Genomic DNA, 25,360 nt, shown 5'->3' with positions numbered 1-25,360 from the left:
GTTTACTTCTTCCCCAATAAATTCTTGGTCTTCCTTACAGAAGCGTCTTGACCTGGAAGCAATTGGCTTGCAATTAGGTGATAAATTAGGGAACAGAGAGGGCTCATCTAATGATGCTGTAGCAAGAGCACAGTATGCATTGTCTCCCATCAGAGTCAACTCAGGCCTGGGTCCTCCATACTCAAACTTTACACTCAAATGCATCTGCTGGAAATCCTGACCAAGGATCAAGTCTGAACAAAGATCTTTCATTATTCCTAGTCATATACCTGAATAGTATTGGTTATTAGGGTTGAGTTGAAGGTCTGCTATTACAAATCCTGGAGAACTAGTTGTCAGAGATTTCTGAGCCAAAGAGATACCCCTACTGGTTTTGTGCACTTTCAGCCCTAACTCCCAGGCAACCCGTTCATCAATGTAGCTGTCCGTGCTGCAAGAATCCACGAATGCACTCACCCTCCGACCACCAATGGTTGCCGAGGCAGCAGCCTTCGAGAAACCCTGGAACATTAGTGGCCAAAATATGAGAGGTGAAGCCGAAAGTTGTGGCCATTAAGCCTAAGGACACCCTTGACTTGAACTCGCCCGACTTACACGCCCGGGCAAAATGCCCCTTTTTGGCACATTTGTTACAAGTAGCCTCACGTGCTGGGCAGCGATTCCGTCCATGGTAAGGACCACCACAAAAGAAGCACTTTTTGGTATTACTGCAGGTTGCAGCCACTGCTGATTTCTCAGATGCCAGCACTTCCTGAGCTCCACCCTCCTCAGTAGTAGTCGCCGAAGAACCTTCCGAGGTCCGTGAAGCAACTACAGCAATAAATAAATAGTGAGGTAAAGTAAGTAATGAAAGCGAGACACCCATATGTCTGCACCGATGCTGAGCTTGTTTCCCGCCAGTCTCCAAAACATAAACAAATATGAAAACGCTCGCTAGCGAAGTATGAAAATGTCACAGTAACAACAAAGTTAACCTACAAAACCAATATAACAATATGCTTGCAATATTGTCACCTAATATGCAAATGAGATGCTTCCAGTTGGAAATAAAAAGTCTGATTTTTTCAGAGAGTGAGTGGATTTGGTATTTGAACATTTGAGTAGCAAATCTGGTCAGCAGTGCATCGAGTTTTGGAGTTGAGTTGTTGACAGCAGAACATCAAGTGTTGGCAAGTTTTGATAGCAGACCATTGAGTTTGGGAGTAATGAGTTTTTGGCAGCAGTGTCGGATTTTGCATAGTGGATTTTGAGAACAGTGTCGAATTTAATCTTGAAAATTGTTACTTGAATGTATAAAACAGTTTTTTTTTGTTTTTTTTAACAAAAGTTAATACTTGATTGTTTTAAGCACGGTAACTGTACCTACAATTTTCACCCGTTTTATGTGCCATGTTTAATGTGTCTTTGGTAAACCTTCTCTGTGATAAATGAATTTTTTCTCTGTGATAAATGAATTTTATACATAAGTGTAAGACAATGGAGGTGGATGAAAACTCAGATGTGGAGAAAATATATTTGGATGGCAAAGCTATTAAGGTTGTTCAAAAGTTTTGTTATTTTGGTAATAACATTTGCAAACAAGGAGGAACAGGTTCTAGAGTAATTGCAAGAGTTAGGAGTGGATGGAATAAATTCAAGGAAATGCTGCCATTAATAACCAGCAGAGTGTTATCACTGTCAGCAAACGGAAGACTATCAAGCATGTGTATGCAGTGTGACGGTGCATGGAAGTGAAACCTAGCTTTTGAGGATTGAGGACGTACGTTGCATGGAAAGAAATGATATGAGAACGATACAATGGATACAGAAGAAGATAAAATCTGGATAGTAGAAGGAAATGTATGCAGAAGAGGAGTCTCCGATAGTGTGGTCACATTGAATGAATGGCTGAGATTTCTTGGGTTAGTAGATGTAGAATAGTTAAGGTAGCAAGGTCAGTTCACAGAGAAAGGTTAAAGCAACATTAGAGGAAGTAATAATGATGGACTTGAAAGAAAGGGGGGGGTAACAAAGACCTGACTAGAAATAGATTAGTTTGGAAGTCAATTTCCAATAGATGTCAATGTGTAAAATGGATAGAGATGCTGCTGTTGCTTTCGTAACACTTGAGCAACAACACATTTTCTTTTTACTCCTTTTCACCCCAGACAAGGTGTACTACCATTTGGAGCTGCTATTTAGGATCGTGTCTAACAATGAGACCGGGAGGAGTTGAGCAGTAAGATACCTGTTCGCATTATAATTAAACATCTGCAGGTTAGTACAGTCAGAGAAGCAGGAAACAGGAAGGGCATTACAAAGGCTAACAGTCCGAGAGAAGAAACTATTAAAGTAGAAAGCTTTCCAGCATCTAGGAGCCCCAAAAATAAAGGGGTAGGATTTTGCTGCTTGTTGAGTTAGACGCAAGTGCTATGAGTTCATCAGAGCACATTCTATGAAAGTACTCATAAAAACAGGAATATAAACAATTTGTAAACATTTGCTTGCAATTTCTTGTTCACTTTCTCTTAAAATCTTCAACAGAATTGATTCTCTACTAACAATTATAGTTTAGGCAATTACTATACAACTTGCCTTAGTTTGATTAAAGCTTAACATAAGAACGTTGTAATTATTTGGGATTGTTAAACTTAACATTTTATACAGAAATAATTTATAAAAAACATTTCCTTATTTGTTTTTCAAACCTATTTGATGAATTAATTTCTTTTATAGATAGCATATGTTATTTATTTATTTATTTTTTATTATTTATAAACCGTGATCTACTACCCTACGAAATATTGGAACCCAGTGATTCTGGTAGCAGTAATAGGATGTAGCAGAAACAAATAGAACTCTTTTCTTGTGCGTCAGTGCCTCCCCTGACTGTGTGATATGGCACATACTGACCAATCAGAGGCATAGCGCAGGGATCTTCCTTACCCCTTAAGGAACTATAACTGCTTTCGTCCTGGACGAGAAAAACTCTTCCCTTTTTCAGCGAGACGTCAAAGAGAGCGGACCTGTTTCCTCACACTCTCTCTCTCTCTCTCTACCTACACCGGTATCGACGATTCCCACTTGGGAATAACTACCGGGCAAAGGTAGACGAAAAGCATTAACTCATTCCCTAAAAGGACGTGTGACTAAGAGGGGTTTTTTTTCCTCTGACTTTATGTATGACATTAGTTATCGAAAAAAAAAAGAAAGAAAGAAAAAGAAAAACTGGTGAGCTAAAAATATAACAAATAAAGTTGTAGATGGAAAGTTTCAGAACAAATAGATAATGAATGACGAAAGAGACTTTTATGTTTTTGTTTATTAGTTAATTCTATGAATTGAAAGCGGAGGAAATCTTGCTACTTTCGATGTAAGATTTGAGTTTACTGATTCAGCTAAAAGGAATGGTGCAACAGATTTGGTGTACGATCGATCACATACAGTTCAAATAAATATTTGCCAATACATTGTGGCATTAGTATTGATCTAGAACAGGTTTTAAAGCAAATAAAATCGATCATAATTCATTTCAAATATAAACAGTTTTCAAGTTGGTTTTGTTCACGAGTTAAAATAACATTCTCTTTTTTATTTTTTGTTCTTTTTCAAATAGACTTTTTCACTGTCAAATTAACAGAATCCAAAATTAAAACAAATGAATGTCAAATCAAAATAACTACATTATATTATAATTTAAAACAGATGTGCAGTTATTCAGAATAAATGAATATCAATTTAAAATATATGAAATTCATATTGAAATCAATTTCTTTTTATCGTCATATATTTTGTTCAAGGATATATTTTCAGATTCAATTCAGATTTTATAACTTTATCAATTGACAAGGTTGGCAATAGATAAGGAAAAACACAAAGTGAAAAATGAGATTCATACAGGATTAGAATTTTGAGCTTTCAATATTAACCATATAACATTAATAAAAAATCCATGAACTAACTTTCAAATGATGTATCAAAATTTGAGCCTAGTCGGATTATCATATTACAAATTAAAGTTATTTAAGTGAAGCTATTGTTGTAAATTATTAAAACAATGAAAAAATCTGAATTTTATGTCATGATAAAGTATTGCTTTCTGATGGTAAAAATACTATTCAAGCAAAGCTATGGCTTGATAAGTGCTGGTCAAACTCTGCATTATTGGAAACTATGGTTAAGAAGTGATATGCTGATGACTTTAAAAACAATTGTACAGATGCAAATGCTCAAATTAAGCAGTTACTCGGAAAGCATCAACAACGGCCAAAAATTTGTTTTGGATACTCATAATTTGAAGTTACGTGAGATAGTAGAAAGGTTGAAGACAGTGTATTCACAATTCTACATGGGCATTTGCCAATGAGAAAACTGTGTTCCAAGTACATGTTATGTTTTCCTACAGTTGATCGAAAGCAAGAACATGTTGCTGGTTCAGAGTGTTGTTTGCAAGTGTTTAAATGCAACAAAAAGAAGTTTTTGAGTGACAATGGATCCACTACTTCACTTTAAAATCAAATCGACAGTCAACTAAGTGGACTGCAGCAGGTGAAATCTGAAAACATCAGTAGGCAAGGTTTTTGCCTCCATATTTTAGGATGTGCAACAAGTTTTTTCTTTTTTTTTCATCGATTACTTTGAGAAAAGAAATAACCATCAATAGCAAATAATAAATAGCTTTACTAGTGTGTTACTAGTGTGTTGGAAGGGGAAAAAAATCAAAGCTATAATCACACCACATGTTTAAAATTATAACAACTATGTTTCGTTAAAAGAAAAAAGAAACATTCTTTTCACACCACAAATGCACCAAATATTTTCAAATATTGTACTTGTATGTTATTTCCTCAAATCAATCACCTTGAGGAAGTCTTAAAATAATGATGAAAAGTCGAACACATATCTGACGAAAGAATTTCCCGAAATATTATACAATACAGAAATTCCATCTGACCATGTTGATGCCAGTAAAAACACAATGTAAGTATAAAATATAAGAAAAAAATATACATATATATAGTGTTTTAATAAAAGCTTATTTTACTGTTATATGTTTTAATTTGCTTCCAGTTTGTGTCTTTCCATTACATTTCTGCATTGTATTGCCTTCTATAAATTACTTTTATATACACTCTAGACCAGGGTTTCCCAAAGTGAGCTCCATGAAGCTCTGTGTTTCCGACAGTGAGGCTGAGGGGCCCTGAAAGCCTTTTCTTAAAGAGCACCAAATGCTTTATATGGAAAATTAAAATTGATCTTCTTTACCAGAAAGAGATATGATACATAACTACAGGTGGCATGATTTGGCCCTCCCTTGAAACCAGACCAAAAACCATAGCCGTAGCCGGAAACTTTGTTGAGCTGTGCCCTCAAGCGTTGAACCATCCAGATTTACATTTTGAGGGTGCTGGCAATGGTCCTGTTGTCATAACTTGGATCGGTAGAGAGCATGAGTTGTACAGCAGCACATCTCCGATTTTGTTTGATGAACATTGTGTCACTTTCAGACATGATCGAAGGCTTCTATCGCTCTTGGGATTTGTAAATAACTGGCCAACTAGTAGATGGTCTGCAAAAAAAAAAAAAAAAAAAAAAAAAGAAAGAAAGAAAAACGGTTTTTATCAAACGGAAATCGAATCATGTCTTTTGTAGGGCGACAATTTTATCGTTCCACCCTGTGTATGAAATGTTGTTAATCTTATTGGCATCCATTTGTTATTTTTGGTTTTAAAATCTGTTTTTTTTTCGGATTCATTCGTTATGAAAGCCTCTTATGTTATTTTAATGGCTGAATCGCTAATTCCGCAATTAGCACATAAAGAGGAGGATTCAAAAGGGGAGGGGGGAGGGGGAAGGTGTTTATTGATTGTTTTGTACATCGACAAAATCAATTTGCGAGAAGGAAAGACACAAAGAATGCGTGCATTTCCCATTATATGAAAGCTTCTTTGCCGACCAATAAATACAACATTAAATGGCAACATGATGCGACATGCACAACTGGAAATTGTTGCACTTTTCCCATGCAACCATTCAGACCAAAAATCCTTTCAGCATTCAAATCCTTTCTACTCGACAGAGTTTTCTTTTTTCAACGAGAGAGAGAGAGAGAGAGAGAGAGAGAGAGAGAGAGAGAGAGAGAGAGAGAGAGAGAGGGGTGAGCTTATGAGGATGCTGCAGTTTTCTTATACAACTCTGTGGGTGTTTGTCACCGTGCACATTGGATGGCAAACTCAAAAGGATGAGATGATCTGTTAAAATCCAGAGTGGGAGGGAGTGGGAGTGGAAAGAGATTCTGGATAATTTCATAAATGATGAATGGTGAACTTGTTTGAATTCGTGCGCAGTGGATAAAGTAACAAAGAGAGATGATGATGTCATGGGAGGATAGAGGATGAGAGAAAAGAAGAAAGAGAAGAGAATGGAAGAAAGAAAACAGAAATATGGGGTAGGAGAGAGGGAAAGGCTCATAAAAGCTGAACACAAAGACAAAAATAAAATTACTTGAAAATAAATGACATCATCCAGGCAATTTATAAGTATAATAGAAGACCCGTGACCCATCGAGTCATGTAGTCTATTACGAGGTGCATTTCAAAAGTAATGCCTCCTATTTTTTTTATTTCACCTGAGTAAATGAAAAGGGATTGCAAATTGCATTGTTATGATGACTGAACTTATGAAAGTTTCATCTCTCTGTTGCAGATCTTGATGATGTGAGACGAGAAGAAAGCAACCCCTGTAATGGATGTGTGTCAGAAGTAGAGATGCGTCATTAAATTCCTGGCAAAAGTGTATTGAGAATGGTGGTGACTATGTAGAAAAATAAATTCTGGAGCATAAAAGGTTGTTCATTTTAAGGGTATTACTCCTGTTTTCATAGCCCTTCAACTTGTTGAGTTTTAAAAAAATAGGAGCCTTTACTTTTGGAACGGCCCTTGTATTTGAAATTGGCATTATTTAGGCAGCGTTTTTAATTCAAGCAAACATTGAATACAACAGAGGTACATTTTTTATTATTTTTTTTCGATTTTTCATATAGTCTTTTTTATATTGAAATCGAAGATACTAATAAAAGTTTCATAAGAATCACTAACACTTTCGATTCAATTACAAATCATCTTTGGATGGAATTGGTATGGTGAAAGTGAACTGGAGTAAAAAGTGAAAGGTAGAAAAGTAAAATTCTCAATAAATTGTAGGCAGTGGTGGTGGGTAAAAAAGTATTTTTCTACTATAGAGAATTATTATGGCCCCCACCCTAATAACCATATTGTTTATTCATTTAAATGTAGTTGCAGTTGGCACTATGCTGGGCAGAGGTCACAAAGATTGGACTCCTGCATGAAACAACACATTCCAGCTAAGATTTGTCATACAAATTATTCACCAGCAGATGTTTTGAATAATACATATGGTTCAGCCATATGTGAACATCTCATAAATAGCTGTGTTTGTGTCTCCAGATTCAGTGTGATACTGAGAAAGTCACACTAGTTATTTAATTGAAAAATTTTAGAAACCATTTACATTAAGTTCTTGACACCTTCTCTTTGTAAGTAAAAAGAAAATACTTTGGGACTTTATGTGGTTTCTATTTGATTCTCTCCCTCTGTTACAGAATGGATTGAGAGAGAGAGAGAGAGAGAGAGAGAGAGAGGTGAGTAAACGTGGAGTGTAGACACGTTTATCAGAACCGAGGGTCAGCTGACCAGATTACGTATGAGTGACGTGGTCAGGTTGGCTAGATCTGTGAGACTGGATTTGGACTTTGAAGAAGACAGACGGCTTAATAGCTGTTCCTTCCCCTTCACTGGGGTGGGGGGACGCTGACGTGTTCAAAGCAAGCAAGATTCACTTCCATATTCTGTGTTGACATCTGGAAGGAAAATAAAAAACTATAAAACCAATTCATCGTCTTGGAGTGATAAATCTTCGTCTAACAGGTACCAGTCTCCCTCCAAGAGAAGATGAATTCCAGATGGATCAACATTGACGACACAGGAAGTAAGGTATGTCGAAGAAAATGCATGTAACACACACACACAAAAGCATATGAACAATTAGAGATGAACACACACAACCGCATATGAAACTAGACGATCATACACACACGGAATTCTTTTATGACACACATAATCTCCTGTCATTCTAATAATAATCATTCCATGACAACAAATACAATTATGGTCCTCCCCTTTTATGTTATACACCAAACGTCAATTTGGTGCCCCTCTATGATAACCCTAGTGATAACTTAAGTGATAACACTATGTAACACCTCCCCTGGCTTTTTTTTTTTTTTTTTTGGTGCCCCACCGTATTTTCATTTCATCTCTCTTTTTTTTTGATTCATAAATATACCTCGATTTAGCCCTGCTAGGCGAGGTATGAAAATGGTCAGCTAGCTCTTTTACTTTTTAAATTCATTGTTAAAATTTGGTCTATATGCAGCTATTATAAAATTCTGTACCCCTTAGAAGATATTCAAATATACATACATATAGGTTTTAACCTGACGATTGCCAAATAGAATGAAATGCAGGAGCCTCTGTGTAACTTTATTGCCATATATATTTTCATAACTTACTACCTAGCTCTACTTACATATTGAGCACTGTTGAAGTAAATACTGAAACTTTATACATAAAATATTATATCTCCTCATAGCGTTTTATGTGGATACATGAAATAATAGTAGTAGTGTTTAGTTTTTGTACAAGAGAAATGACCAGTATGATTAATATGTGAAATTATGTTTTTATTTCAAATCATTCATTAATACCTGCGGTTTTCATGGAAACCACAGTAATAGATAGACGATTGAATTATTATTTTTTAAAATATTTTAAGAAATGTTTTTGTAAAATTTTTAAAAGTCATCATTTGAATTCACAAAACACAAAATTCTGTATAATCATATTCGTAACTCAAGAAAACAAAAAATATTAACTCACATTAAGTTAAAATAATTAAGTTTAAATTTTAAATCTTTTTTTTTTAAATCCTACTTCATACAAATAACAAAAACTAACAAATTCTTTTAAAGGTAGAATTGAAACAAAGAAATGAAGTCATCATAAGCAACCATCTATTTATATTTGGATTGTAGCTTTATTCTTTCTTACTCCAAATTATATCATATTCAGTTTAACCCCTGTTTTACATGTTAACATGTGTTGAACGACTTTTAGAAATTGATTTCCAAACTAATTTATCTCTGGCCAAGTATTTATTTGTCCCTCTTTCTCTTGACTCCATTCTTACTACTTCTTCACATATTTTCGTTAGCCTTTCCCTGTAAGTGGAACCTGTTACCTTAACAGTTCTACAGATACTAACCCAAGCACTCTCATCATTCTTTCGATTTCTGATAAACTCTTCACTTGGTCAACACTGGTAATGCTCTGCTGGTTAGTAATGACAAAAGTTCCCTGAAATTACTCCATCCATTCCTAACACTTGCAATCACACTAGGACCAACTCCACCTTGTGTTCTAATCGTATTATTATAACAACATTTCTGAACCACCTCAATCATTTCACCATCCAAAGATACTTTCTTTACATTGTAGTTCTCCTCTGTCTCCATTGTCTTACACTTTTTGCACACAAACTGGTTATCCTCTCTCAACCCACCAGCAATTCTATTCACTTCCATTTATCACACTGCATACACACGCCTAACATAGTCTTCCTGTTGTTAACAGCAGTACAACTCTGCTGGTTAGTAATGTTAGAAATCATACTCCATCTCTTAACTCTTTCTATCACGCCAAAACTTCCAAGGTAGCAAAACTTTGTAACAACCTCATTTGCTTTTCGCCACATCTGAATTCTCATCCATCTCAGTTGTCTCACAGCTTTTGCACCCAAACTGCTTATCCTCTCAACCAACCAGCAATTCCACTTTTTATGTATCCAATACTTCTAAGTATCAGAAACTCTAAAGAATTTAATTGAATATAAAACTTTAATAAAGTATTTAAAAAAAAAAAAAATGTGTTGCATTTGATTGAGTTATTAAATTTAACCAATTATTTTTGTTTATACAAAAATAATTGGTTAAATTAATTAAATTCACAAATTTATTCACACATAATTTAACACGACAAAATTATTCAATTCTTTAGATGTGATTTAAGCATTTTTATTAGAGTTTGTTTCTTTTGTTCATGTTTTCATTGTTAAATGCAAATTAAATTGGTGCATCTGCAACATGTGTTGGTTCTGGTTTGTTGGACGAGCATTTAGAGTTGAATTTCATGTTTGGCTAGTTTTACAGTGAATCAAATCTTTTGGGATTATTTGATCGCAAAACACAATTCCTGTTAGAAATGGTTAAAGTCAATATCAGAATTTTTCGTCCTCCGCTTCTGTGTCAAGGTTAAAAACCTGCAGTCATGCATGTTAATAGCTGCAACCATAACCATCAAGGATGACTTTGTGCAGACAAGATAATCCTGAAGCACAATTGTTATGGGAGTCCGTGACATGAATAACGCAATTAATGCAGGATGGCATTGAGTGCGATGGGGTTCAAAGGATTACCGCTGACATAAATCAAACCTATCGACTTCCATTGACAACGCGTACACCTGCATGCAGCAAGAGGTCACACCACAAATCAATGAGTGTATTTTGAGTGCAAGGCGGTTAATGGATGTTATAGCCCCACACATACACCTTAAAATAAATAGGGGCACATATGCGTTTTGAGAGAGTTCGAGTTTGAGAGTTCGACAGCCGTCAGTTATTTTGAGAAGATGGAAGACTTCTTGTGGGAGTGACGAGAGATAGCAATATATGGCAGATAAATCGATAGAAAAATTCCCACAGGGACGCGACATTCGGCCGTGAAATTGAATAAAGTTCCAATTGTCCAGGGAAATGAGACTTGTGTATGTTGTTATGCATGAGAGAGCTTTTGTTCCAGGTGTCTTGAAGTTGGGACTCAAACCACTCGAGGACACGGCAAGAGATGCGAAGAAGATATAAGGTATGTTCTTCTGCTTCGTTTTTATCATTGAATAGCAGAGGTATATATTGGAGATGATGTAGAGTTCATATTGGGGCACATATATAACGGGACTCATGTAATACAGACATAACGATAGTGATGATGAGGATGAGAAGATATTTATATATATTACAGTTCTTTTAACCCATATTAGAGGAGACGGTTATATGATGCACAGGTCTTAACACAGAGGAAGGAAGATACATAATCTTTGAAGGGTTACACAATGTTCATTATAAGATGACAAACGCAATTCACTTTCGTTTGTGATGAAGGATGACACAAGACAACAGTTACAACATAATGATGACTTCTTTATTCATCTGATCGGCTGGTCGATGACGTCAGGAATCCAAATAGTATGGCTACATTGGTTTACTCCTCCCCCCTCACCTCCAAGGGGCTCCGACTCCAACTCATCAACTGACTGCCCAACTCTGACTCTCTCCTCAACTCTCTGCCTAACTAACTAACTCTTAGATCCTATATTGAGAATCTCCCTTTGTCTATGACGTCAGAAATGTGTTTTCAAATGTGACTAATTTCACGTGGCTTTTCGTATGTTTGTCCAACACACTCTTGACAAACAAAAGAATCCTCAATTCTAATCTAACCTATTTTTAAACAATATAATTTAAGTTGCATTGTTCATTCTTTTAGCTGACATTTTTAATACCCCAATTTCTTAAAGAATGAACAATCAACTCTTTTTCCGATATAAACAATATTTAACTATTCTAATAGAATTTAACAATAGACTAAATTTCTAACATTCCATTTCTTAACTTTGCCTACAGGGTTCGATTCTAGGCTCATTTTCACTTATCTAATATTTTTCTTATTTACATGGAAAGGGGACAGCCCTTTTCCATGTAACATTATAAACTCATTAAAAGGGCTGATGTGCCGTAAATGTGAACATTAATACAATATAAACAGGCACCCCTTCCCCCCACACAACAATAAATCTGACTAGTTTAACAAACAAGAGCATAACTTAGCCTTTTGGCTGGGAACAAAGTGTAGTATCTGTTCTGATGCTACACTTAATTTACTGTCTTTGGTCAGTGAAGGAGAAATCCTTCTAAATTGAGGCAATTTAAAAACTTTTTTATTCCAATCCGGAATGCCCCTATTTGGGAATATATTAATAACCCAATCTTGTATCTAACTTTGCCCTCATGGGGAGGCAAGTAAATAGGAACAATGGCATTAGTTTTTCAATTTAAACACAATAAGATTAATAATGATTTTAGTGGAATCCTAAAAAATGTCACTCAACACCATTTCAAAACATTTTAGTACCTAAAAAACCATTATATTCAAGGTTTTTTGACACACAAAAAGAAAGGAAATATTTTCAAAATAACTATTAGACACATGATTTTAAGTGAATACCGATTCAGAAGAAAATATATAAATTAATCCATGAATTTTTTCATGAAATAAAAATATATAAATTGACTCATGAACTTTTTCACTGGTCCAACAAATATCAAATAAAATAGCTATTCATTGAGAGTGAAAACAAACAAACCAACATAACAAATAAATGTTTTATTTTCAAAAAATATATTTAGTATGCAACGATATCAATATATTTCAACACAAGATGTAAGGCTTCCTTTTTTTTTTTAGTTTAAGGTGGCAACTTATTCATCATTTAACATTTTTTTTATTTGTACATTAATATCACTTTATAATATAATTTTTAAAAAATCCATAAGAAAAAAAAAAACCCAAAAAACTTTGTTTTTATAAAGAAAAATTAATTGTTAAAAAAAGTAATTTCTCTACTGGAGAGAAATTTGTCGTAATTTGAGGTAAGAAAAGTCATCTCTCTTGATATGAAAAATTACCACCTTAAACTATATAAGAGCCAGATATTATAATTCGGTGGTCATATATTAAACAAATTGTTTACATCTTAAAAAAAAGTAAGATGTTTTTAAAAACAGGACTTTATTTGTTGCTCTAATGGTGGCGTTTTGCTTGCTCCAAGGCTTTTTTTTAACTTCCACTTATTACAAAAAAAAAAAAATAAATAAAAAATGAGCCACTTTTGGTGTACCTTCTATAATCTGTTTAAAAAGTTAACAGATTTTATTTTCAACAGCATTTGTAAATTAGTAAAAAATAGTCATAATCTATAAACTTGAAGAAAATAACTATATATAAACTACCAATCATTCACTCGACCGTTTATATTTCCTTATTCTTATTTCATTGTATCAGGGCAATACAATATAAAAGGTTAATTTTTAAACTTATTTAATAAAAAAAAAAAAAAAAAAATTTTTTTTTTTTTTTTTCAAAGACTTTAAATCATTAGTTGCAACGATCTTTTATTAAACAAATGATTTAAACACAAATTTTAAAGGATAACAAGAAAATTGTTTGCGACTATTAAAATTTTGTAAACATTTTTTATATGATATGGCCTTCTTACCATCTTTTAATGTGTGTTCCAGACAAATTGTAAATAAATTTAATATATATTCACTTTGAATACTGCTAATATTCAAAGCAAATCACCGTTTGATGGATTACGTTTTGGTTTGATTTTCAATAGTTTAACAACTGATATTTATTTTGTGTAATAAATATGAATCTAACATGACACAAGAAGGAAAAATAAATGTTATATACAGATACTAGCTGTATATACCTAGTGTTGCCAAGGGGGAGATATATTGCCAGGTGGAGAATTCAAAATATTTTATCCCTGTTGAATGAAAAATAGAAAGTCCATCGAAGAGTAACTTCAATTTTTGCAATCATAAATAAAAAAAAAAGCTGTGAATGAACAAAGCTAAACAATATATAACAGACAGAAAAAAAGTCCTGTTATAAAATATGTCGTACAAGTTCTTTCAAATTTATCAAAAAGGAATTTTTGTTTAAAATAATAAGCATTAAGTTCAAACATTGTTAATTCTGTACTTGTTTGGAGTTTCAATCTTACAATTTCCAAGACAATGTTTTTTTTTTGTTGTATGAACCGCCAGTTACTTGCAGGTGAGAAATGAAAAGAAATAAAATTATTTTCATTCTTTTCTTAATTTTTTAGAAGCTTAAATACTAAAAAGAAAAATGTGAATATTTCTTTCAAACTCTTAGAATATAATTACAGAAATTATCAAGATTACTAATATCATTATTAACAATAATGTGATTTATTGTGCACAGTTTTTAATATATATTAAAAATAAAAAATGAAATTTTATTTTGTTTTCTACATTCTCTGCGGTTTTAAAAGATTTTATATTGACACAAATTAAGATATTCATAATCTCCTCATCCAGAGAATTAAATTTTCTTTCAAATTCTCAGAATATAAAAATAAAGAATAAAATCTTTTATAGCAAAAACACATAATACAAATAAAATAAGTTGCTTGAAATGTACAAATAAGTTTTCACACAAAACCAAAACTTATTTTTTTCGAAGCTTAAATACTTGAAAAAAAAAAAAAAAAAAAAATTATAATAATTGGATAATTATAATCTTGTATTTCTTTCAAACTCTTAGAATATAATTATAGAAATTATCATGATTACTAATATTATTATTAACAACAATATCACTTATCACCGACGACTTGAATATTTAACAAAAAATGAAAAACATTCAAGAAATACAATTTAAACAATGAATGCAAATACAAAAAACATTTCGGTTTTCATTATTATTAATGGTTTAATTGTTGCAATTGTTATCATATTTCTGGCTATTGTATTTTTTAACTCAAGGTTTGATCAATCAGGGGTAAATTATTATCACAAAAGGGAGAATTTTTGGCTTAAAACAAGTGTTGGCTTCAAATGTGACCAGAGAAATCGTTTCAATGATGATGCCCATCAAATGTGAATCAATGTTTCTATCACGACTTTATGTTGAAAGTTAATGAACTTAACATTTGTTTAATAAAGAGAAAAAAAACATAGCAAAATGATTATTGGATAAATTTAAATTCTATTTATGTGTCTATAAAAAAATTGTTAGGATACTTACAATAATGTAAAGGTTTACTTCAAATATAAAATTGGGTGCAAGTGTGGGTGTTTTATTTAAATTGTTATTTTGATTTATTTTATGCACATGTGAGTATTATTTGAAGTCAGCTGTTTAGTTTTTTTGGAGATAACTACCAAAAATTGTATTTCACACATGCACATTCAGAATGTGAGAGATGATATAATTATTTCCAAAATCAAGCAATGTCGCAGTTCACAAGAGCCATGGCAGCCAACAAACTGGAAGTCCAAGACTTGAGTTTTGCCCACATTTGGGCTCATCAGCTGAATACATCCATGTCACACAGTGGTTTGGTTGATCTATGTTAGTTAATGGACTTTCTTTTGTGTGTGGTGTGATTGCTCAAGTGACAAAGTACTCACCTCGCATGCAAGTGACTCAAGTTTTCAATACAGAGTTTGAATGTGTTCAACTGATGAACCCAAATAAGGATGAAACTATAAAATCTTGGACTTCCGGTTTGTTGGCCGTCATGGTTCTTGTGAGCTGCAATGTTGCTTGATTGTGAAAATAATTATATATATTTTTTGGCTAAATAAATTATTACATGAATAGTTAATTAGGTTAAAAAACTATATATGTTTTGTTGTAACTGAAAATGTATTTCTTGGTTAAAAATAAATTTCTTTACATTTAAAAAAATAAAATGTCATGAAAAACATAAAACATGTAAACCAGGTGTTAATATAAATGTTAATATTTTGAACAGTCCGATGGCATTTATCAAAAAATCTATTAAAAAAGCAAAAAAAAAAAAAAAACTGAACATAGTTTCACATGAGAGAATCATTAAAAGACAGTTGAAAAGAATTTTGTTCCAAGTTGAAAATATCCTGTTTTTCATCAAGGTTTCATGTAACAAAAGTTCTCAAAAATTATTTTTTTATCATAAAGAATGGAGGAGTGTTGGATATACTAATTATATTAACACCTAATTTGCATACTTTTATGTTTTTCATGAAGCTAATTTTTGGTCAAATGTGAAGAAATTCATAATTTTTAATCAAGAAACATATTTTCATTTAAAATAAAAAGCATAGGTGAGTATATGTCATCATAAATATAGTGATTATATATTTTTTATATCGTTTTTTTTTTTACCTAATCAATGATTTTGTCAAGAGTGCCTTCAGAAATGTGTTATTTCACAAGTCCCTCTTGTCTATAAGCATTTCCTGAGATCACAGGAAGAAGACACAGCAGAACAAAAAAATATGTAGAAACTGGTTCAGAAAAAAAATGGAACAAAAATATCCAAGACTTGAAATAAAAACAATGTATAAAAAAAGTTCCCAGAAAAAATATTCTCATTCTTGTAGAAATTGGAAATGAATTTTGAAAACATAAAATCTTTAAAAACATTTGAAAAACTAATAAAAAAAGGAAATAAAAAGTTTTAATGCATGGAAATGTGAAGGTGGTTCTTATTGTTTGGTTCTTTTGAAGGTTCCAAAATCAGCTTCCAAATATTTTTCTCCATAAATCACAAGTGAAAACGGAATGATCTAAGCAAAAAAAAAAAGAAAAAAAAAAAAAAGAAAAAAAGAAAAAAAAAAAAAAGAAAAAAAGAAAAAAAGTAGATTACAACTGAATGATTGGAAAATTAGAATGAACTAGTTTACTAGAGAGAAAAACAAAGGATAATTGAAACTTTCAAAATAATTGAAGGCATTTGTAAATATGGTGAATATTTTTTGTATTTCTCTTCCATATGGAAAGTGATTTTAAGAGAAATTTCATATACTAGTCATTTTAACCAATTGATTTTTTCTGCTAATAGAACAATAAATTTTGTGAACAAACTACCAGATCAAATTAAGAATAGAGATAATGTAAAGCATTTTAAGATGAAATTGAATGAATTTAGAAAAAAAAATGATTGAAAAAAAAAAAAACAACGGAATTAGGGGTCACTTTGAGAATTATCAGCTAAAGTATTTAACAGAATTCGATCTATATATCAATATTGTATTCATAGAGTACTCGTTTTTGTGGATTTTTTTTATTTGTATTTGTTTAACAGTTGAATTTTGAAATAGACAAATAATAATATTGACCATCTGTATAAAAATTATAGTATTTATTAAGACGGTATAACATTTAACTTCAGAAAAGCTGATGCAAATTTAACTTCATTAACCTCTACTTGCATTTCTTCAGGCCACGTTTTACTGTTATGTAAAGGTTGTATCAGCTCTGAATATTGTTTGATTAATAGAAAAAATAAAACAAAATACTATAAACTGTCAAGAGGTAGAGGTATTATTCTTATTTGTTAAACATTCATAAATGATGTTAAAATTTTGATTAAAAAAGAAAAAAAAAAAAAAAAAAAAAAAAATCGCTAATATTCACAACATTAATTTATATCATTCTGCTAATCATCATTGCTGGCTGAGTGGTTTGTTGCATCAAAACAGCCTTACAAACTTTCTATTTACTTTTTTTTTTTCCAAGTTGGCCATGAAGGGTAGACTATTCAAATATGATGCTTACACTACCTTTCACTGACTATTTTAGATATACTTCTCTCTCTAATATGCACCAGTAAATACTTTGTTCAATACAGATAAAAATGCACACGGGATTCACAAGAAAGCTAAGAATGCATGTGCTCAATGTACTGTAAAACTTACATTTTCCGTATAGTGTTTTTTCTATGCACATGGCAAGTCTTTTCAGCGCCGTGATAGTAAAAGAAGAAAACTGAACAGTCCAAAACCTGCCATCTGTTTGTATGAAAATTGCTACCGGATTTCATACTGGCAACTGGAGGATGAAAGCCCAAGGGGGATAACTCTGACATAAAATCATCATCATTGCATATCGTATGAATCTGAAGATTCTATTGTTGGCATTGGTTTGCCCAATATTTTTCTAGTTTTTTTTTTTTTTTTTCTAGAAAGAGACCAGGCACCTAAAGGAGGGGCCACGTGAAGGTTGCCAACATTCAAAGCGAAAGTGACTTCTGTGGAATGAACTGGATTCAAACTTTGGACATTCAGGTTGTCAGTCCGTGTTATTAACCACTAGACCACCGTCATCTGCCAATGACTTATAAACTAATTTTTCTTTAAAGAGAAATTATTGATCATCTCTACAACATGATGATCCAATTCGACTGATTAAAGTCTTTATAACTTCTACTCCCTTCACTATATTACAAAGCCAACAAATATCACAGATAGGAAAATGCATAAGGATTATTTTTTATCAAATTTCCCAGTGGTTCACCATTCAACTTTTCGGAAAAAATCTGTATAAATGACAGGTGTTTGTGAGAGTATCTTAGGAACTACTTCCCAACATCCAATAGAACCTCTTAGCATCAGAATACAAGTAGAACACTTTGGGGCACTTCTTAATATACATGTGAAGTTCATAAACTGTTTTTGTGTACAAGTGTTAACTTTCTTTGGAATTAAATTACAACAAAGCAATTCCAGTGTTTTCCATTTTACTAACGTTATAGAAAAAAAATCTAAATTATATATATATATATATATATATATACTGGGGGGGGGGTCACCGCATATCAAGACTCAAAGGCCACTCGAGGATAAGGGTTAATGAACGTAAGGTGGTAGTGAAGTAATCCATAATGATGTAAATTGGGTGGAATTTGATTATTTATGAGAACGACCTAACAGGAACTTGTTTACATTAGATTTGAAGGCTACCATGTTGTATTCAGCTGGGAAGCATACCAGCGGAACAGTGTTCCAAAGGCGGGCAGTTTTGGAAAAGAAGCTCTATTCATGGAATCTGCGTCTACATTTAGGCACAGATAGAGTGGGGAAAATTATATATAGTGGTTTTAGTTAGTCTCTTGTGGGAAAGAGGTTGTAAGGAAAAAAAAGGGCATCACCTGCTAGGTTTCGAAGCCAGTTTTGAACTATCAAGTCAGGATAGGGCATGCTGAGCAGCTCCTGCCAAGATGTGGTTACAGTACTCCATTGTAGGGCATACCTGGCTCTTATACAGATAGAGGATTGCATCGGGAGTGAGATACTTACTGGAATAGTAGAGTGATCCAACCATCTTTCCAGAGATCTTGGCAAGCAATTTGGTCTATGTGTTCCATTTTAGATCAGTAGTTTTTTTTTTATGTTTTTAAATTTTTGGGATGAGGATTGATTATTTGGACTGGTGATGTAATGGATAAAGTAACTACAATTGTAGATGACACTCTTCTGTGCAGGTGATATGAAGAATACAGTTGCGAATGAGTGCATGCTACCCCGATGGATTAAATAAAAAGTTCCGTTTGAAGTTTTATGCAGATTCCCCGAGTTTGATAAGATACACCTGAAGAAGTTTGAAGATTGTATTGACTGAAATGTGTGAATAACACTCAAAGATGAAAACAGTAGTTCGTACAAATAATTCATATTTTTTCATAGCTTTGAAATTATCAAAATTATTTTCTTTATTTAGCCAAATAATGATTTTACTCAAACTTCTTGAATATGGCATGCACAGATTTTAAACTATTACTAAGGATGGAAGTGAGCAGAGCTGATGTTAGTGGATTCAGTACAGAAAGGAGTAATGTTATAGGGAGTTCATCTATGAGGTTCTTCTCTACTTGGTCAGCATAAATGTGCTGGTGGGCAGTTGAAGAACTGGCCAGCAACAATCAAAGGCAGCCTGGCAGCACTATCAGGCTCACACATTGCTGGTTTGGAACTATAAAATCTGAGTTGGCTAGCTATATCGTGACCTAGCTCAAAATCAGTGAAAGTGGACTATAATGGTCAGAGACACTGTACTTGCTTGGCATGAAACTGGCTCAATGTGACCAGGATGATAGCTGATACAAGTATTTGGTGACCTATACAAATCCCTATGAAAGTTTTGGTCAAGTAAAATAGATGCAGTAAACCATTATTACTTGGTTTTTAATTCTGAAAACATCATTGATATCATTTTCATCTTGTGGCTTTATTTATAAGAAAGGCAAGGACAGGGATTAGTTCGTCCTGGTCAATGGTTACATGATATTAAAGAAGAAAACACACTTGTCTATCATTTACTCCACATATTGTGCAGTTTAATCTCCAATTTAAATTTTATTTAAGTCTGTCCTGAATTGGTTGAGTCCCTAGAGGTTAGAACGCTGAGTAAATGCATAGTTGTTAAAATTATTTAAAATATTCACTATTTCATTTTTGGATAATGTTTGATACAAAGTCAATCACAGTTTGAATATTACATAGTGGATTGAATACATAAAAGACGGAAATACATGTTTAATTGGAACAAGATTACAAAACAATTTTTTTTTTTTAAATAATTACCTCGCAAAATCGGGAGCTTTTGAAAGAACATGTTCAAATTCTTGGAATGATAAGCAGTCATCATCATCAAGATCAGCTTCCTCAAAAATCTGAAAAATCAAAAAGAAAACAAAAACAAAGGAAATGTAAAATAAAAAAATGATAAAAATTAAAAAAAAAATGAAATAATTAAAAAAATATTTTTTTCAAATTTTAAATTGTGATATTAATATTATTAGCTGAAACAACTATTGATTCTGAATTATAGTATTATACTAAGAGGTTTACTCAGCATTGCCTAGACATGAATGGATGGATAGGCCTACATAGTTCTGCTCTATTCTGTAAGCTCCATATTTTCATTTTTATCTTATTTTTTTAATATCTATAATTTTCAAATTCTAAATAAAATACATTACTTGTTTTGTCAAAATGTACTGAGTTTTGAAAATATTAATCAAGCATTGAAAAAAAAAAAAAAAAAAAAAAATGATATTTTTTAAAGATACAAACATTTACTCACGCTAAATGAGTTTTTAAAAGGAGTTTCAGTTTCTTATCTGATCAAGCGAGGCAACTCTTGAATGAGTTATCTCCCATAGTTCCCATGTGCCCGACAATGACGGCCAGTATGCGAGTCTCCTAGACCTTTTTCTCACAACTTACTCTGAACTTATGTTCAGTTTCTGTTCTGTCTCCTCTTGGATCTTCCGACCACTCAGTTGTATCAATTAAGATAAAAATGAAACGTAATAAGACGTACCTCTCCATCGTACAGCATATTGATACACTATGGCTGACTGGGATGGCTTCCGTACATTTATATCAGATCTACCTCTGCATTCCATGTTTAAAAAGGATGTGTCCTCTATAGTATCAAACTTGACGGAATGGTTAATTGTAGGTATAGACCGTTTCATACCCTCGAAAAAGTTCCAGCAAAAACCTAACAGACAGCCATGGTTCTCTCCAGAATGTGCTGCTGCTATTGCACACAGAAATCACTTTTTCCACTGCTTCTAACGTAATAGATGTATGGAAACTAAAGCCGCTTTCAGGACTGCCAGCAACCATTGTAAGAAAGTAATAAAGAACGCAAGAGAGTTATATGCTCAGTCCGTCAAGTTGAAAGTAGCTGAACAGCAGTTTGGTTCCCACCAGTTTTGGCAAATAGCAAACACAATCCTGAACAGAAGCGTATGCTCTATCCCAACTATCATCAATGAACCCGAGTTAATCTCGTCAGCATCAGACAAAGCCAAACTCTTTGCCAAGAACGTTGCAGCTAATTCTACCCTTTGCAACCAAGGCCACCAACCCCCAATATTTCCTCCTGTATCAGAAAACACGCTATGTGATATACAAATGTCTGTACGTGATGTTGCCAAGCTAATCAAAAACCTTGACTCCAGTAGAGCAACCGCCTCTGATGGTATTCCAATTATAATACTCAAAAAACTTCAACCTGAACTAGCGCCCATACTTACAAAACTGTTTAAACGTTGTCGTAAGGAGAATTGCTTCCCATCACTCTGGAAAATCTCATCAGTATGCCCTGTATTTAAGAATTCAGGTGATCGTTCATCCCCCTCTCAGTACAGGCCAATAAGTCTCCTGTGCGTCATGAGTAAGTTGCTGGAATCTGTGTTAAATACAGAAGTAATCAACCATCTCAGCAAAAATAACCTTTTTAGTAACACACAATATGGTTTCCGTTCTGCTAGATCTACAGCAGATGTGCTTACAGTTATATCGCATAGGATTAGCGAATCTCTCGATGGAGGCAACCTTTCTAGGGCAATTGCTCTTGACATATCAAAGGCCTTTGATAGGGTATAGCATAAAGGTTTACTTCACAAGATCTCCAGCTATGGTTTAGTTGGAAATGTCTTAATTATTAAATCATTTCTCTCTGATAGGTTCATATGAGTAGTAGTTGATGGGCAAAAATCAGAAACTCACAGTATTAATACTGGAGTCCCTCAGTGGTTCATCCTGGCCTCAACTCTTTTCCTGATCTACATTAATGATCTTCCAAATAACATCCTTAGATCATTTGTAGACATTTTTGCTAATGACACTACCATCTATGGTAGCACATCTAAGACAGTAAACGACCAAGTTCTCTCTGATTCTCTCTCCTCTGATCTTAATCACGTTGTACAATGGGGAAAGGAGTGGCTGGTTACTTTTAATGCATCTAAAACCAAGCTTCTATCTTTACATCATCAACGTTCTGATCCCCATCTGGCATCAATTAAAATGAATAGCTCTCGTCTTGGGGAGGCCTCAAGTTTTGACCTTTACTCCTGATCTTAAATGGAATACGTACATCAAATCTGTTGCCAAGGCTGCTGGAAAAATGGTGGGATCTTTCTATCGATCCGGTAAATATCTCACTGCTGATGCAATTCTCTATCTATATAAGAGCCAGGTACGTCCAAGGATGGAATACTGTTGCCACATCTGGGCACGAGCTGCTAGAAAGGACTTGTCCTGCCTTGATAGGGTTCAAAATAGACTTCGTGGCCTCGTGGGAGATGTCCCTTTCTCTTCACTGCAACCTCTTTCTCACAGAAGAGATGTTGCGAGTCTGTCTCTGCTTTATCGTTATTTTCATGGAATGTGTTCGACTGAGCTTCAATCTATGCCCCCCTCCCTCGCCAAAATTTCACAAGAAACACTCGTCTAGCTGAAAACACTATCAATAATTCCCCCCACTCTTTATCTGTGCCTAACCCTAAACGTAGGTTCATGATCAAAACTTCTTTCTTAGAACTGCACACCTGTGGAATTGTCTTCAGTTTTCCTGCTTTCCAGCTGTCTATAATATGGTTCTCTTCAAGTCCAACGTGAACAAGTTTCTGATGAGCAGTTACACTTAAGTTAACAAATTTACTGAACTTCCATTACTATCGATTACTATAATGTCCTTTTGACTACTGTACACTCTTTAACCCTTATCCTTGAGTGGCCTCTCGGCCTTGATAAGTGGTGACGCCTATGTAAAAAACATTTTTTTTTAAATAGTTTGTTCCTATTATATTATCAAAAGAAATAACTTCAGAATAAGTTATCACTAGGGCTATGACAGCAAAATATTCTTATCATTGTTTTGACTATCAAGTACATATCTGACACAAACAATCAACCGAGAACCACATCACTATATAAAAACATATCAATGGATATATACTAGAGAGTCAAAACAATGAAAAGAATATTATGTTATTCTAACCCTAGTTATTAATCATTAAGTCATACAAACATACAAGGTGCTTAGAATTTTAGTATTACATAGATAATGGGTTTGATGTGTTCTTGTTAAAGTGAAGACTTACTTAGTTTCTGGTCAATGAGTAGAGACTTGTCTGATAGATAATGTTCATGTAGAATATTGCTAGGGTGAGCCAGCTAATCCAATGAAGATGTTGTGCTGAATGGATGCGATAATTGACAGAGTGTAGTTCCTGGCAGAAGTCTATAACAGTAAAACCCCTGAATGCCAGAGCAGCTGGCATTTGTAGAGTGGCACCTGCCCCTCCTGGCATGTTTAGCCTATCAGGCGCCTCAAAATAGAACAATCCACCATCCCTGACTAATTGTAGGCTGGTCCAATGGCAATTAGCATACTGCTAATTGCTACTGAATAAATATGTTGAAATTAGTTAAATGGTCCATAATGGTGGAGAGGGAAGGTAAGCGCATTCTTGATTCTACATCTCCCCTCCCCCATCACGTGGAGGTAACGGCCTCCGAGGAGGAATGAGCTCCTCACGGCCAGGTTGATTATATGGGAATAGCCTCGCAAGTGCCCGCGCCAACTTGGCTGGCATTGGTCTAGGAGGTTCAGGTACTTCTTCTGGAGTGATGTTCCCCCCGGGTTGCTGTGTCCGAAGGTCAAATTGAGGGTCTGGTACGACATGCCTGTCTGTCTCTGTCACTTGGGGTATGTGAGGTGGGGCCCCTGGTAGTGCGCTTGGGATGGGCTTTTGAGATGTGGGAGTCTCAAGTTTTCTGAGGAACCGCCGATTCCGCAAGGTGATTCTACCAGAGCCATCAACTCTGATACGGTACTGCCGATTGGGGAGGGCTTCAATCACCCGACCAGTGATGTCTCAGAGATGATTGTTTCTTTGTAGTACGACCAAGTCCCCACTTTGTAGTGGGTGGAGAGAATGGGCTGTACGGTTATACATCTCTATGAGCCGCGTGTTGCGCCGAGACAGGGTTATCTCGCGCTTTCGAGCCGCAGCGATCCATTCTGGATGTGGCTTGTAAAGGGTCAGGTGAGAGGGGAGGTAGTTTCGAAGTCGCCTGTGGAGCAGAAGCTGTGCTGGGTGTTTAAATTAATTATAAATCAAATAAATAATTTCCACCAGAAAAGAAAATTCTATAGCAATATAAATCTATTTTTGGTGGTAAATAATTCACAACCAGTAGAATAAAAATTAGATAACATAAATTCCAGAATAAAATCAAAATCTATAGCGACTTATGATTTTAGTATGCGATATACTAAAATTCCACACAAAAAACTAATTAAAAAATTAAATGATACTGTAGATTTAGCTTTTGAAGGCAGTAAAGGTAAATATATAGACTTTTCAAACTCTAAAGCTTTCTAATGTAAAAATAAAAACAGCAAAACCAGTGTTTCTAAAGGTATTTTAAAAATGCTCATAAGTCGTCTTGTTAAAGAATGTTATTTTCGAATAGGAAATAAAATATTACTCCAAATGATAGTATCCTAAATTTTGGGCAAATCTGTATTTACATAGACTCGAGTATATATATATATATATATATATATATATGTGTGTGTGTGTGTCATCACAAGTAAAAAATGATAAATCTAAAACATAATTTTCATGGTTGTGGGAGATTTATAGATGATCTTATTTGAAAAAAATAAACATCTTATATATCCAAACGAGTTACAATTAAATTGTGAACATAGAGGAAAATAGGCTACATTTCTGGATTTAGATATAAAAATTGAGGATGGGATTTTTCTTTATAAAATATTTGATAAAAAAAACTT

At 33.8% G+C, this 25,360-nt stretch overlaps 1 protein-coding gene across 1 annotated transcript in view; it reads right to left on the bottom strand.

Moving 5' to 3' along the window:
* Window positions 1-15,092: 15,092 nt before the first annotated feature.
* The window catches only part of LOC145288036 (calcium and integrin-binding family member 2-like), a 57,451-nt gene continuing 47,183 nt past the window's right edge, over window positions 15,093-25,360 (bottom strand). Inside the window, exons 6-7 of the mRNA XM_080136051.1 lie at window positions 20,338-20,426; window positions 15,093-16,542 (exon numbers count right to left, since the gene is read on the bottom strand). Of these exons, the coding sequence (XP_079992177.1) occupies window positions 16,521-16,542; window positions 20,338-20,426 (111 nt within the window). The 3' untranslated portion in view covers window positions 15,093-16,520. The remainder of the gene's footprint in view (window positions 16,543-20,337; window positions 20,427-25,360) is intronic.

Source organism: Euprymna scolopes, chromosome 11 (assembly GCF_053919585.1).
Source record: "Euprymna scolopes isolate OS-2025 chromosome 11, ASM5391958v1, whole genome shotgun sequence".
NCBI lineage: Eukaryota > Metazoa > Mollusca > Cephalopoda > Sepiida > Sepiolidae > Euprymna > Euprymna scolopes.
Note: the sequence above shows the minus strand (reverse complement) of the source record. Positions and strands in the feature narration are given on the sequence as shown.